Genomic DNA, 14,561 nt, shown 5'->3' with positions numbered 1-14,561 from the left:
AGTGCCACCAACTACACAATAGAGTGAGTGTTTTCCGGAATCGGATCTTTTAAAGCTGGCCATAAACATTTCAAATTATGTCAACCGAACCAGCTCATATTCGGCCGACGGTCTAGTATGGATGGGGGCGCCTGCCAGATGATGGTCTTGAGTACTGTCGATCAGGCATGTCTGATTTCAGACTGCCGATTGCATTGATCATCTTGAGATAAGCCTCCGACCAACATGTAGGTCGATAGCTATCTCACAGAGAACACAGGAGCGCTCAGCCGAACGAGCACTCATACGTTTGGGAAAGTCGACTTAGATGGCTGTCGGCTGAACCATCATTCGGCCAACTTCCATCTAATGGCCATCTAATGTGTATGGCCAGCTTAACTTTCCCATTCTATACAGGACAATAGATTTCCAAATTACTACTGAGACTATACATTTTTACCAATAACCTAATAATGCATCCAGACAGCATTCATGGTTAACCTGTTTAGGATGTGTTCCTTTAGAGATGATCTCCAGTAAATCCGTAGATGAAACAAAGTAAAATCTTGGAAATCTAAGACGTTTGGATTCCAGGTAATCTGCTAGTGATTTTTCGCATAGTGTCAGCCTTTGCAAAAAAAAAAAAATAGAAGCACAATCATAAAATAACTGCTAAACATTAGATATTTCAGATTATAAAGTCTTTCAGAACAACAATTAAGTCAAATCCAAATGCAAAAATATCAAATTCCAAAAAGTTACTAAACTCCTAACCTAATTTCATCCTAAATCCATAATGTATTACTGATTACAAGATTCACACATGTTCTGTGTTCTGGAGCCATTTCTGGTTTTGGTTTACAAATACTGATGAAACACTGATCAAAAAAACTGATGAGTGAATATGGCATTAGTGTGATGAGTTTTGTAGGAAAATGCAACAAAATCTGTATTTCCTGACATTATAGTGAGTACAAGGAAATATTAAATCCTAAACTAAGCACATCTCAATGTTGGACAACTTGCCCTAAAAATAATCACATGTTAATCATTGTGATTATGCGTAGAAAAACGACTTTAATTTAGTATGCAACTATGAAGAGCGGTGCACCACGGGTGGTGCACCCGCGGTCCGATGCAACTCTCTTAGCCAGGTCTGCCCTCACCTGCTTGATTGATATTGTTGGCTTCACTTGGGCCAACGCTGTCTCAGCTGATATCTTGCAGGTCACCACAATATCGGCTCATCCGCAAAACACCCTTTCTTCTGGTCTTTGTCTTCTAATGCTGTTCCTGAGGATTCACTCCTGTTTCATAAGAATGTGTGCTTGCTTGGAATTTTAGCCAAGATGGAAGTGGCCCAAGTGAAGCCAGCGCTGTCAATCAAGGATGTGGAGAGCAGAGTGGGGCAGATGAGCCAAGAGAAGGTGCCACCGGACCATGGAGCACCACCTACATGACACCTAGCACCATATTGAATTCCACAATAAAGTTATTTTTCCAGACATATTCACAAAGGATTTTGAAAAAAAAAAGTATTATTATTCTTAGGGCAAGCGGCCCAACATGGTGATGTGTTTAGTTTAAGCAGATTCCCTTTACATCTGCTGAAGGCCTCTTTCACATTGAGAATTTTGGTATTTTGCATCTGTATTTGTAAGCCTAAACTTTGAGTAGAAAAAAACAAGGAACAAGAAAAAGAAAAAGTATGATGGAATCACAGAATTTTGGGTCTAGCCCTGGTTTTAGTTTAAAAGTACTGCTACGTAAAAGAGACCTTACAGATATTGCATTTTGCTATTCACTTTTACCAGGGAGTTTAAAAAGAGTTTGAAAGACAAACCTTCAATTTTTAGTAACTTTAGTCTTATATTTAGTTAAAAAAAAATTTTATGAAGCTGAAAAATACTCTCTAAGCACTGTTTATAGTCATTTATGCCTTGATGATTTTTCTTTTCTTCTAGTTCAAGAAATATGAACTAATTAACAAAGCCACAGTGTCACCATAGACCTGGAGCAAAAGAAGGTCTCTAATATCATAGTGAAAATAAAAATTACGTAGATATTTTGTGCAGAAAAAAAAACGTATTGTGTTTCGATGACCAGAATCTGTATTCTCAAATCAGATTAAAACCTTAGCTAATTTACCTTTAATACAAGACCAAAAAGTTAATGACCCATAAAATTTCAGCTCTATGTAAAAATTGGTTGCACAAGTCTCATTTGGTACAAGATAAATTACAATCATTTGTTATCCTTTAATTAAACCATTTTTTATTTGCACATATCTTACTGCGATCCTTTTGTAGGTGAATTTTTTTTTCATTCTTGTACTGCGGCATTGCACAGTTATACTACAATAAAACACCATATTTATTTACTTTTGCAGTTAAGAATCCTAGTAATGTGACTCAAGAAAATCCTAAATAATGGGCATTATTGTCACATTTCATTTTTTTCATATTGCCTATATAACCTCAACATATATTTGCAAGACTCAGCAGAAATTGACATCATATGCATCTGTCCCTGCACCCAGTAGGGCTCACAATGTAATTTCCCTATCTATGTAAGTCAATTAACCTACTAGTATATTTCTTATGCTGGATTCAAACATCCTTGTGTCACAGTAAGTGATTCATGGACCGGCCGAGATCTCCTGACTAGAACACAACAGCCTTATAGGGATATATCAGGCTGTCAAGTTTAGGTCAGGAGACTCGTGGCCGGTCCATGCATTGCGGTCAGTACTCAAACCGCGACATACTTATGTATGAATCCAGCCCTGAGATATGTTCATGTAGCACCCCGAGGACTGGGCTGCTACAGGGGTAGTGCACCTCGAGCCAGAGGTGTGGTATTCCACTCCCGGGTAAGGATGGAGTGTGGGACTGAGCTCAGCTAGCTGCATGCACTACACTCATCCCATTTCCGGGGGACAGATCAATGGTACTCCCACTAGGTGAATGTGCAGGTACGACAGTGTCTGTCCCTGGCTGGAGTGGGAGGGGGGTGGAACATCCCAGTAGTGTAGGGGCAGATAGGGGAGGGGCTCTGGGCATAGAGATAGGAGCCCATTGGGTGCTAGTCACCTGGGCTCACACATAGAGGGAGTATATATGGTGGGCACCATCTTAGGACAGGGTGAGTCAGTGAGTCAGTCAGTCAGTCAGTCTGAGGAGGGCTGACGGGGAGCTGTGGCTCCGGCTGGGTCCAGCTCCAGGGCCAAGCCTGCAGTGGAGAGAGAGGAGGAAGAAAGGCCCAGAGACGCAGAGCCAGAGGGAACCCTGAGATCCCACAAGTTACCGGGTGAAGGGTTGGCGGAAACGGGTACCGGAACCCAAACTGGTGGAGGCTAATGATCCTCAGCCAGGAACCGGAGGTCGTGGTCAAGTTTTGCCACGACCCTCACCATATCCACCAGTAAGGCACACCACGAGTAGGGTCAGGAAAGCCAGAGATCGTTTAACCACCAAGAGGCCCGAGGGAGCCGGACAAAGGTGGATCCCTGGTGGGGACGGCCAGCAGAAAGAGAGAGAGAGGGGAGCTCAGGACCACGCTCCGGAACTGCCTGGGGGTTAGCCGAGTCCCGCACCTGGTGAACGCAGTACGGCTCGGGTGGTCACTCCCGGCCGAAGTGACTGAAGTACCATCTGTGAGTAAAAACCCTGAAACTGCACCATACGTTTCTGACTCTCCTTGCTGCACCATCACAACCCCCATCATCTACACCTGCTGCCCTGAGGCCATACCCCTCCCGTTGGGGGTTATACCATCCCCGCTGCACCATCCTTCCACCGGCCTCAGCGGTCTGCCCTGCAGCAGCAGCTCCAAAGCTGCATTCAACGGGTGGCGTAGTCATCCAACATCTACTGCTAATAGACTCGCCACTTAGTTTGACTCCCTGGGCACGGACCGGGTCACCGCCACGAGACTACTACCCCCATCTGATCCGGCTCCAGGTAAGCCCCCGTGCGCGCGATGCCGCACGACACAGAAGGCCCAGGGGCGCGTCAACTTTGGCGTAGTCGGCAGGATCACGTGCCCGCCACCACCGGGTACTGCGTGCCTGAAGAAAAGTTTATCTGTACCGTAGGAAGAAGTCTCCCGCCGGTTCCGGAGGGTCCCCGCCATCGGACGCCATCTCGGATCGTTTCCCGCCGTTTGCCCGCCATCTGCAGTCTTTTCCCACCATCCACAGAGTTTCCCGCCATTGGGAGACGGTTCCCGCCATCTGAGAAGATTTCCCGCCCTGGCAGAGCGGACGCCATTATGGGCGTGCCAGAGGGTGGCAAGAGACTACCTCCCATCGTGGGCCTGGTCCCAGAAGAGCGCCAAAAGCAAAGACCGCCCCCACCGGCAGAGACTGCAATGATAGAGATGTCCATCAGCGTGGGGGGACTGCCCCTGGAACTGACAATCACCAAGTTGCCCCGGGACCACCCTCAGTGTGGGCGGATCAAGAACAAAAGAGTGAGGATGGGTGCAGCCTGGAGGAGTCTGGAGAGTTCGCACCCGGAGATGGAGGGAGAGTCAGGCAGCACCGACCCTGTGGTCAGGAGCCTGCTGCAGGCCGCCACCCCAGAAGGCCTGGTGGAGATTCTGGCACAGCTCCCCAAAGATCGGGAGCATGCACGGACCGCGCTGGAGGGCCTGGCTCGGAAGATGGCCCGAGTACAGCGAGAAGTACTAGCTGAGTGGAGCAGAGAGATGGCCCTGCAGGCTGGAACCCGCCAGCAAAGGACACCACCCGCAACGAGGAGCACGCCTGCCCCTGAAGCCAGTGCGGAAGGGATGAAGGCCGGAGACGACGCCGTGGAAGGAGCTGAAGAGACGGAGGCAGGTAAAGGGGACGTTACTACCCCAAGCCCAGCAACCATAAGCCTGCCCCAGCTCCCCGTCGCAGAGCCCGAAATCCCACCGACCGTGCCCGTTGCTGCACCGCCACCGCTCCAGACTAGGCCTCAAGCAGGAGCCGCGGCCAAGCCCCCTGTGACGTCACGCGCCTCAACCCCGAGCGCGGCCAAGCAGGAGACGCCACCGGCCTGGTCGCAGGGCCGAGTACCCCCGGGCGCCGCAGTTCCAACAGAGCCCTCTATCTCCACCAAGTCACTGGCCTGGTCGCAAGGTCGAGTACCCCCGGGCGCCGCCGTCTCCGCAGTGCCCTTCACCTTTAAGGTGCCACCGGCCTGGTCACAAGGCCTGGTGAATCCGGGCGCCGCTGCCATCACCGCGCCCTCAACCCTCAAAGTCCTGCCCTTGGGTGAAGACCTGTTCGCCCAGCATGCTTGCTCGGATGGGCAGCCCTTTGAGTGGCCACCGGAGTACTACCATTCCCGACTCCGGAAGGAAGGGCCCCTGTGTGAGCCCCTGATCCCGGCTCCGGCACCCGCCAAGATCACCCCACTCCCGTTGGAGGAGGCGCAGTTCGCATGGGACCCCACTGGAGAAAACCTCATCGGCTTCACCCAAGAGACCCGGGCGGCCGCAGCCGAGCGTGCGGAGTGCTGCCGGCAACAACTGGAGGTCTTCGACAGGGAGCGGCGAGAGAGGCGGGTCCGCGAGGAGCGGCTGCAAGTTCAGAGTTCGGAGCAGAACAGCCGGACCCGGCGAGACCGCCGTGCGGCCCACGGTCCCCGCGCCACCGGGACCGTAATCAAGTTCCAACTGGAGCACGGTTGGGGCTTTATCCGGGATCACCGAACCCCCGGCGACGTCTTTGTCACCCGCAGGGATGTCGAGTCACATCTGCCGGAGGGACATCGCGGACGTGACCTTTACCTGGGTGACGAGGTCACTTTCACCCGGCACCAGTGTGCCAAAGGACCGTACGCCCTTCATGTACACCGGTTGACGGAGGAAGAGCTGCGGTATGAGGAGAATCAAGAGGACCCGGACGGGTTTGAAGATTACCCTCAGGAAGGAGCAGAAGGACGCCGTTACTGAAGTACGGTAAAGTGGAACTGTACATAGTTACCCGTAAGGTACTTGTCATGCTGCTAGAGTAAAGTGAGTTCCCCGTTGGGACAAGTGTGAACTGTTACCTGCGTCCCCTATCCTTAAACAGGCTGAGGACTGTGAGCAGCCATTCCCCTATTCCCACTGACCGAGGACTGAGAGCGGTCGTTCTTTCCCTTTACCTGGCCGAGGACTGAGAGCGGCCATACCCTGTATATAGTTGCGTTTTCTAAAGCGCCCCCTACCGGTTTTAAAGAAAAACTGTTTTTCTACAAGTGACTGTTGCACTTTACCTGGTCACAAGTTGCACGGTGGCCAGGGATCAAGAATGTTTCTTATGAAAAAGTTTTTATTATGCTAAAAGAGTTAATGATATTTTATAAATGTGTGTGTTCGTAATGTTTTATACTTGTAACGTTAAAAGAGAAAAGTACCTCCCATAAAGGGATGAGTGAAAGTTAAAATATCTTATATGTAAGTGCACTTTAAAAATTTTTTTGTATGTTTGTATGTTTTGCTCTTTTACAGCCCGAGGACGTGCTGTGGTTTACCAGGGGAGAATGTAGCACCCCGAGGACTCGGCTGCTACAGGGGTAGTGCACCTCGAGCCAGAGGTGTGGTATTCCACTCCCGGGTAAGGATGGAGTGTGGGACTGAGCTCAGCTAGCTGCATGCACTACACTCATCCCATTTCCGGGGGACAGATCAATGGTACTCCCACTAGGTGAATGTGCAGGTACGACAGTGTCTGTCCCTGGCTGGAGTGGGAGGGGGGTGGAACATCCCAGTAGTGTAGGGGCAGATAGGGGAGGGGCTCTGGGCATAGAGATAGGAGCCCATTGGGTGCTAGTCACCTGGGCTCACACATAGAGGGAGTATATATGGTGGGCACCATCTTAGGACAGGGTGAGTCAGTGAGTCAGTCAGTCAGTCAGTCTGAGGAGGGCTGACGGGGAGCTGTGGCTCCGGCTGGGCCCAGCTCCAGGGCCAAGCCTGCAGTGGAGAGAGAGGAGGAAGAAAGGCCCAGAGACGCAGAGCCAGAGGGAACCCTGAGATCCCACAAGTTACCGGGTGAAGGGTTGGCGGAAACGGGTACCGGAACCCAAACTGGTGGAGGCTAATGATCCTCAGCCAGGAACCGGAGGTCGTGGTCAAGTTTTGCCACGACCCTCACCATATCCACCAGGAAGGCACACCACGAGTAGGGTCAGGAAAGCCAGAGAAGGTTTAACCACCAAGAGGCCCGAGGGAGCCGGACAAAGGTGGATCCCTGGTGGGGACGGCCAGCAGAAAGAGAGAGAGAGGGGAGCTCAGGACCACGCTCCGGAACTGCCTGGGGGTTAGCCGAGTCCCGCACCTGGTGAACGCAGTACGGCTCGGGTGGTCACTCCCGGCCGAAGTGACTGAAGTACCATCTGTGAGTAAAAACCCTGAAACTGCACCATACGTTTCTGACTCTCCTTGCTGCACCATCACAACCCCCATCATCTACACCTGCTGCCCTGAGGCCATACCCCTCCCGTTGGGGGTTATACCATCCCCGCTGCACCATCCTTCCACCGGCCTCAGCGGTCTGCCCTGCAGCGGCAGCTCCAAAGCTGCATTCAACGGGTGGCGTAGTCATCCAACATCTACTGCTAATAGACTCGCCACTTAGTTTGACTCCCTGGGCACGGACCGGGTCACCGCCACGAGACTACTACCCCCATCTGATCCGGCTCCGGGTAAGCCCCCGTGCGCGCGATGCCGCACGACACAGAAGGCCCAGGGGCGCGTCATTCACATAGATCATTTTATGAGAGTTTTAAAGTGGATTGGCTTCAAAATCCCCATCAAAACCAAATGAAACACTCTTTGCACACACTTTGATGTGGATTTTGAAGCGGAATTGCTTCAAAACCCAAGTTAAAAATTCCAAAAGAAAATATCTTTCTTGGAAAGTGCTCTGATTACACCCAGAGCACTAAAACCTAATTTGCATATTGGAATTAACCGCTTCACGACATATGACATATATTTATGTCATATGTTGTGTCCCTGACTTTGATGTGGGCTTACAGGCTGAGTTCGCATTTTTCCCTGCACATGATGATTGATTTAATCAGTCATCATGTGCCTTTAATAGTCACGGGCGGAGCAGTGCTTCACCCATGGCAGTTAACCAATTAAATCTGCTGTCAATCACTGACTGCGGGATTTAACACGAGCCGGTCGGAAGCGTGTCATTCATCCCTCCCATCAGCGCTCCTGTCATGTGATCTCGGGGCTGGGGTTGCCTTGACAGTCGAGGGGCTGCTGATGACCCCAGTGTCTGTCATTACGAGCCTCCTGTGAACGCCGGCTTGTGGCCGGTGTTCATAGGAGATTGTGATTTCTGTTATGCATAGCAGTGCTGAAGCGCTACTATGTATAGAACAGGCGATCGGACAATGGCAGCTTCAAGTGTACTAAAGGGACTATTAAATAAAGTTTTAAAAAAAGTTTTTAAAATTATGAAAAAAAAAAAACCACAAAAGTTCAAATTACCCCTTTTGCCCCATTAAAAATAATAAAATAATAAAAAAATACACATATTTGGTATCGCTGCATTCAGAAATGTCCAATCTATCAACATATAAAGTAAATTAATCCGATCAGTAAATGGTGTATCGAGAAAGAAAATCGAAACGCCAGAATTAAGTTTTTTTGGCTGCTGCAACATTGCAATAAAATGCAATAAGAAGCGATCAAAACATCGTATCTACCCCAAAATAGAATCAGTAAAAACGTCAATTCAGAAGGCAAAAAATGAGTCCACACCCCGCCCATATCCCAAAAATTTAAAACATTATGGATCTTTGAAAATGGGGGCAAAAGCTAAATTTTATTTTCATCCAACTTTCTGAATTTTTTTTCACCACTTAAATAAAAAAGTAGTATTTTCGTACTCATACTGACTTGGGGAATCATATTGCCAGGTCAGTTTTACCATATAGTGAACATGGTAAGTAAAAAACAAAACAAATAATTGTGGAATTGAACTTTTTTTTCAATTTCACCATACTTGGAATTTTTTTTCCCATTTTCCAGTACACTGTATAATAAAATCAAGGGTGACATTCAAAAGTAAAATTCGGCCCACAAAAAACAAGTCCTCATATAACTAGGACGAAAAAATAAAATAGTTATGGCTCTGGGAAGAAGGGGAGGGAAAAATGAAAATGGAAAATGGCCCAGGGTGAAGGGGTTAAAACAGCAATTTTTTTCCCAGCCAGGGAGCAAAAGATTGCAACAGTTAAGCTTTAAATGACCTGATCGGTCAGAGAACAACCTGACTAGACAAATTCCCTTTATTCACTTCCAGACATCTGCCGTACATGTACAGCACAAATCATGTGAGGGTGTATGGAGCAGGCTTAGAGGCTGAGCCTGCCTTATACTCAGCAAATAATGGCTGAGGTACACATCCATGATCTGCCCCCAAAAGCAGCCAGTGGAGTCGAGCTCCATCCGCTGCTGTTAACCACTTAAGTGCTCCTGTCAATCTGTGGCAGCTGCATTTGAAGCGCGCAGAAGACCCCTGTGCTCCTGCGGCTGGGTTTCAAAGGAGACTGTGATTTTTGCTACATACATTAATGTTGAAGTATTGCTATATATAGGTTAAAGTTCCCCCAAGAGGACTAAAAAAAAATAAAAAAAAAAAATAACTCAAATCACCCCACTTTTCCCCCATTAAAATAAATATATATAAAAAAATTGCTCATAAGTGGTGTCGCCACCTCTATAAAAGTCTGATCTATCAAATATAAACCTAATTAACTCAATCGGTAAACATCAGAAGCAGAGAAAAAATGAAAATGCCGAGATTGTATTTTTTTGGTCGCTGGAAGGCTGGAATTTTTTTTTAAAGGGAATCTATCACCCCCTCGGAGTTATCTGACCTCTAACATGGGCATACAGGTGATAGAAATGAAAATCTATACATACCTGTATGCCTCATATTAGATGTCTGCTTGCTTTGAAATTGCTTTTTATTCAATCCGTTTTCTGATGCTTAGGGGCCGGGGAACGGGAAGAAATCCCCGCCTACTTAGTGAATTACACTGTTCCCCCCTCCCCTGCATGTCACAGTGCTCTGTGACATGCAGTGTCGTCTTCCTAATCACCTTTAACGTAAGGCGCACTTTTTTCTCCCGGCTATGTTGTTTTCAGCAGTGATCTTGTGCGCAGGCCTCAGGGAAGTATAGATTTACATTTCTATCAACTGTATGCCCATATTAGAGGTCAGATAAGAGCAAGAGGGTAACAGATTCCCTTTAATAAGAAGCAACTAAAATGTATATGACTCGCCCCCTGGGCCGTGGGGCACTCGGGACCGGACTTCAGGGCAATGCTGGGAGTAGTAGTGGCGACCTGGTCCCATGGCTCAGGGTGGTCAGACCAGTGGTAGTCTATGATGTGCTGTAAGTAATGTCCGACTACGCCACCCGTGGATTGCGGCTATTATGAACCGCCGCTGCAAGGCAGACCGCTGAGGCTGATGGTGTTTGCAGCTGAGGTAGTGTTACTCCCCACGGGAAGAGTGCAGCCCCAGGGCAATGTAGAGGATGGTGGGGGTGATGGTGCAGAGAGTCCCAGTGCCGTTAGTGCTGAAGGAGCAAGGAGTACACAGACAATGTACTGCAGTCCAATGGCTTTTACTCACAGTTCATATGCTCCGGGTCACTTCAGCGCAAGCAGTGACCACCCTAGCCGTGCGGTGTCCACCAGGTGAGGGACTCGGTCAACCCCCAGGCACTTCAGGAGTATGGTTCAGAGCTCCTTCCTATCCTTCCTTCGGCTCATGCCCCGCCAGTGACCAAGCTTTTGTCCAGCTCCCGCGTGTCTATGCGGGCAAACGTAGGCCCCGTTTCCCGCTACCCTATATGGTATGCCTTCCTAGCAAGGTTTAGCAAGGGGTCGCACCAAGTGATGGTCGCGACCTCCGGTTCTTGGCTGAAGATTATTAGCTTCCACCAAATTGGGATCCGGTACCCTCTTCTTACCTGACCCGTCACCCGATTCACGTTGGTCCTTAGGGTCCCTTCCACCTTCTTGTTCCTGAGCCCTTCTGTTTCTTGGCCACTTCTTTCCCTTCTCCTGTTCCTTCTCTTCTCCGGTCCCGGCCTTTTCTCTAGGCCTGCCTCTGAGCAGAGCTCCTACAGAGCCTCTGCTCCCTGTCTTCTCCTCTGCGTTCTCCACTGAACAGACCGACCCCGAACTGAACTGAACCCCGATCTAAGATGGTGCCCACCTTTTATACTTCCCTCTACAACTTGAGCCCAGGTGACCAGCAACCAATGGGCTCCTACCTATGCTCAGGAACCGTCCCCTTCTGCTCCTACATCACAGGGTTTTCCTCCCCCCTCCCCACTCCAGCCAGAGACATGGTCTGTCGTGCCTGCATTACTATTTAAATGGGAGCACCGTTGAGCTGTCCCCCGGAAATGGGGTGTGTGTGCTGCATGCAGCTACCTGAGCCCTGGTCCATACTCCATCCTTACCCGGGAGTGGAATATCACACCTCTGACAGAAGTGCAATACCTCTGTAGCGACCGAGCCCTCGGGGCGCTACATTCCCCCCCAGTAAAGCACAGCACGTCCTCGGGCTGGAACAGAGCAAAAACAATTAAGTACAGGACATGCAAAACTTTTTCAAAACTTTTCACATTAGAAAAGAAAACTTTCACATTATTATTTAGCAGCATATAAAACTTTTTCTACATAAAACATTTGCAAGAAAAACATTTTCAAAACACATTCTTGAACTCTGGCCGCTGGGCAACTTGTGACCAGGTGTTCAATCATCTTTTAAGTGCAAAAACTTCAGTAAACTGTTAAACGTGAGGGACTCTCTGTCCCGAGGTAGACGTTACAGTCTTGTTATAAAACCAGTAGGGGGCGCTTTAGGAAGCGCAACTATTTACAGGGGATTGGCCGTTCCCAGTCCTCGGCCGGTTGGAAAGGGGAAATGGCTGCTCTCAGTCCTCAGCCAGGTAGGGGAAGGGGGATGGCTGTTCTCAGTCCCCAGCCAGACAAGGGATAAGGGGCAACTTTCAAACAGGTAACAGTCTCATAACAGTTCCTTTACCCTGACGGGTAACTATTTACACTTGTGCACTGCCACTTTTCAGTAGCGGTGTCCTCCTTGCGCACCTTCCTCAGGATAGTCTTCAGACCCGTCTGGGTCCTCTTGGCTTTCCTCGTAACCGTAGTGCCGCAGTTCCTCCTCGGTAAGCCGGTGGACATGGAGGGCGTACGGCCCTTTGGCGCCCTTGTGCCGGGTATAGGTGACCACATCACCAGGGTATAGGTCATGTCCACGGTGTCCCTCTGGCAGATGGCTTTCGACGTCCCTGCGGGTCACAAAGACGTCACCGGCGGTTCCCGGGTCCCTTATAAAGCCCCAGCCATTCTCCATCTGGAATTTTATCACGGTCCCGGTGGCTCGGGGACCGCGGGCGGCTTGGGGGTCTTGACGGGCCTTGTGTTTCTGCTCGGCACTCTGGGCCTGAAGCCGCTCCTCTCTAACGCGCCTCTCTCGCCGTTCCCGCTCAAAGGTCACCAGCTGCTGACGACAGGACTCCAGACGACGGGTTGCGTCTGCCCGGGTCTCCTGAGTGAACCCCATTAGGTTTTCGCCAGTGGGGTCCCACTCAAATTGGGCGTCCTCTAGTGGGGGCAGCGTGACTTCTACGGGCTCCGGAGCAGGTATCAGGGGCTCGCGGGGGCTGGGTCTTCCATGGTCGACCACTGGCCAGCTCGGCCGGCCACACCAACAGCAGTCCATCCGGACCGGTGTGCTGGGCAAACAGGTCCGCGCCCAGCGGTGGTATAGCGGGGGGCCCCGGTTTGGGAGCAGCGCCCGGGGGCACTCGGCCTTGCGACCAGGCCGGGAGTCTTCCAGTTGTGCCCGGTGGCGGCCCAGTCCAGGAGGGGGGCGCTGGTGGGGTAACGGCGCCCGGGTTCACTAGGCCCTGCGACCCGGCTGGTGACGCCTTCTTCTTCACCGCGCCCGAGGTCGGGGGGCGTGGCGCAGGGCGGGGCGTGGCCGCGGCTCCTGCCGCTTGAGGCCTAGCCGGGAGTAGTAACGACGCGGCAACAGGTACGGTGAGTGGGGCTTCGGGCTCTGCGACGGGAGGCTGGGGCAGGCTTGCAGCTGCTGGGCCTGGGGTGGTAACGTCCTCTTTACCTGCCTCAGTCCTCGTGGCTCCCTCCGCGGCGTCGTCTCCGGCCTTCACTCCTCCTTCACCGTCCTCAGAGGCAGGCGTTCTCCGGGGTGCGGGTGATGCCTGCCGCTGGCGGGTTCCAGCCTGCCGGGCCAGTTCTTCTCTCCACCCGGCAAGCGCATCCCGCTGCGCCCGGACCATCCTCCGATCCAGGTCTTCCAGTGCAGCTTGCGCATGCTCCGGATCTGTGGGGAGCTGCGCCAGGATCTCCGCCAGGCTGCATGGCGGTTCAGCCTGCAGCAGGCTCCGGGTCAAGGTATTGGTGCTGCTGAATGCTTCCTCCATTCCCGGGTGCGGTCTGTCTAGACTGATCCAGACCGCGCCCTGCCCCACAGTTTTCTTCTCTTTCCACCCCCATTGGGGGTGGTCTTGGGGCAATCTGCTGACAATCACTTTCAAGGGCAGCCCCCCCACCTTGATGGACATCTCCACAGCCGCGCTCATGGCTGTTGGGGGTGGGCTCTTTCTTTGGCGCCATTCTGGGACCTGGCCCACGATGGGAGGTGGCTTCCTGTGGTCTTTTGGCGCGCACATTATGGCGCTCGTTCTTCTGGGGCGGGCGCCATCTTTAGTACAGTGAAACAGTCTTTTTTCAGGCGCGCAATACCCGTTTGTGGCGGGTTGGTCACGAATCCTGCCGACTACGCCAAAGCTGACTCGCCCCCTGGGCCGTGGGGCACTCGGGACCGGACTTCAGGGCAATGCTGGGAGTAGTAGTGGTGACCTGGTCCCGTGGCTCAGGGTGGTCAGACCAGTGGTAGTCTATGATGTGCTGTAAGTAATGTCTGACTACGCCACCCGTGGATTGCAGCTATTATGAACCGCCGCTGCAAGGCAGACCGCTGAGGCTGATGGTGTTTGCAGCTGAGGTAGTGTTACTCCCCACAGGAAGAGTGCAGCCCCAGGGCAGTGTAGAGGATGGTGGGGTGATGGTGCAGAGAGTCCCAGTGCCGTTAGTGCTGGAGGAGCAAGGAGTACACAGACAACGTACTGCAGTCCAATGGCTTTTACTCACAGTTCATATGCTCCGGGTCACTTCAGCGCAAGCAGTGACCACCCAAGCCGTGCGGTGTTCACCAGGTGAGGGACTCGGTCAACCCCCAGGCACTTCAAGAGTATGGTTCAGAGCTCCTTCCTATCCTTCCTTCGGCTCATGCCCCGCCAGTGACCAAGCTTTTGTCCAGCTCCTGCGGGTCTATGCGGGCAAACGTGGGCCCCGTTTCCCGCTACCCTATATGGTATGCCTTCCTAGCAAGGTTTAGCAAGGGGTCGCACCAAGTGATGGTCGCAACCTCCGGTTCTTGGCTGAAGATTATTAGCTTCCACCAAATTGGGATCTGGTACCCTCTTCTTGCCTGACCCGTCACCCAATTCACG

At 51.3% G+C, this 14,561-nt stretch overlaps 1 protein-coding gene across 1 annotated transcript in view; it reads right to left on the bottom strand.

Annotated features, from left to right (window-relative positions):
- The window catches only part of LOC141161707 (dynein axonemal heavy chain 11-like), a 1,128,345-nt gene that overhangs the window by 1,011,741 nt on the left and 102,043 nt on the right, over window positions 1-14,561 (bottom strand). The window contains exon 17 of the mRNA XM_073646926.1: window positions 481-607. Within this exon, the coding sequence (XP_073503027.1) occupies window positions 481-607 (127 nt within the window). The remainder of the gene's footprint in view (window positions 1-480; window positions 608-14,561) is intronic.

Source organism: Phyllobates terribilis, unplaced genomic scaffold (assembly GCF_046119375.1).
Source record: "Phyllobates terribilis strain yellow unplaced genomic scaffold, ASM4611937v1 Scaffold_9__5_contigs__length_417890890, whole genome shotgun sequence".
Classification (NCBI taxonomy): domain Eukaryota; kingdom Metazoa; phylum Chordata; class Amphibia; order Anura; family Dendrobatidae; genus Phyllobates; species Phyllobates terribilis.
This window is presented reverse-complemented; position numbering and strand designations above follow the sequence as displayed.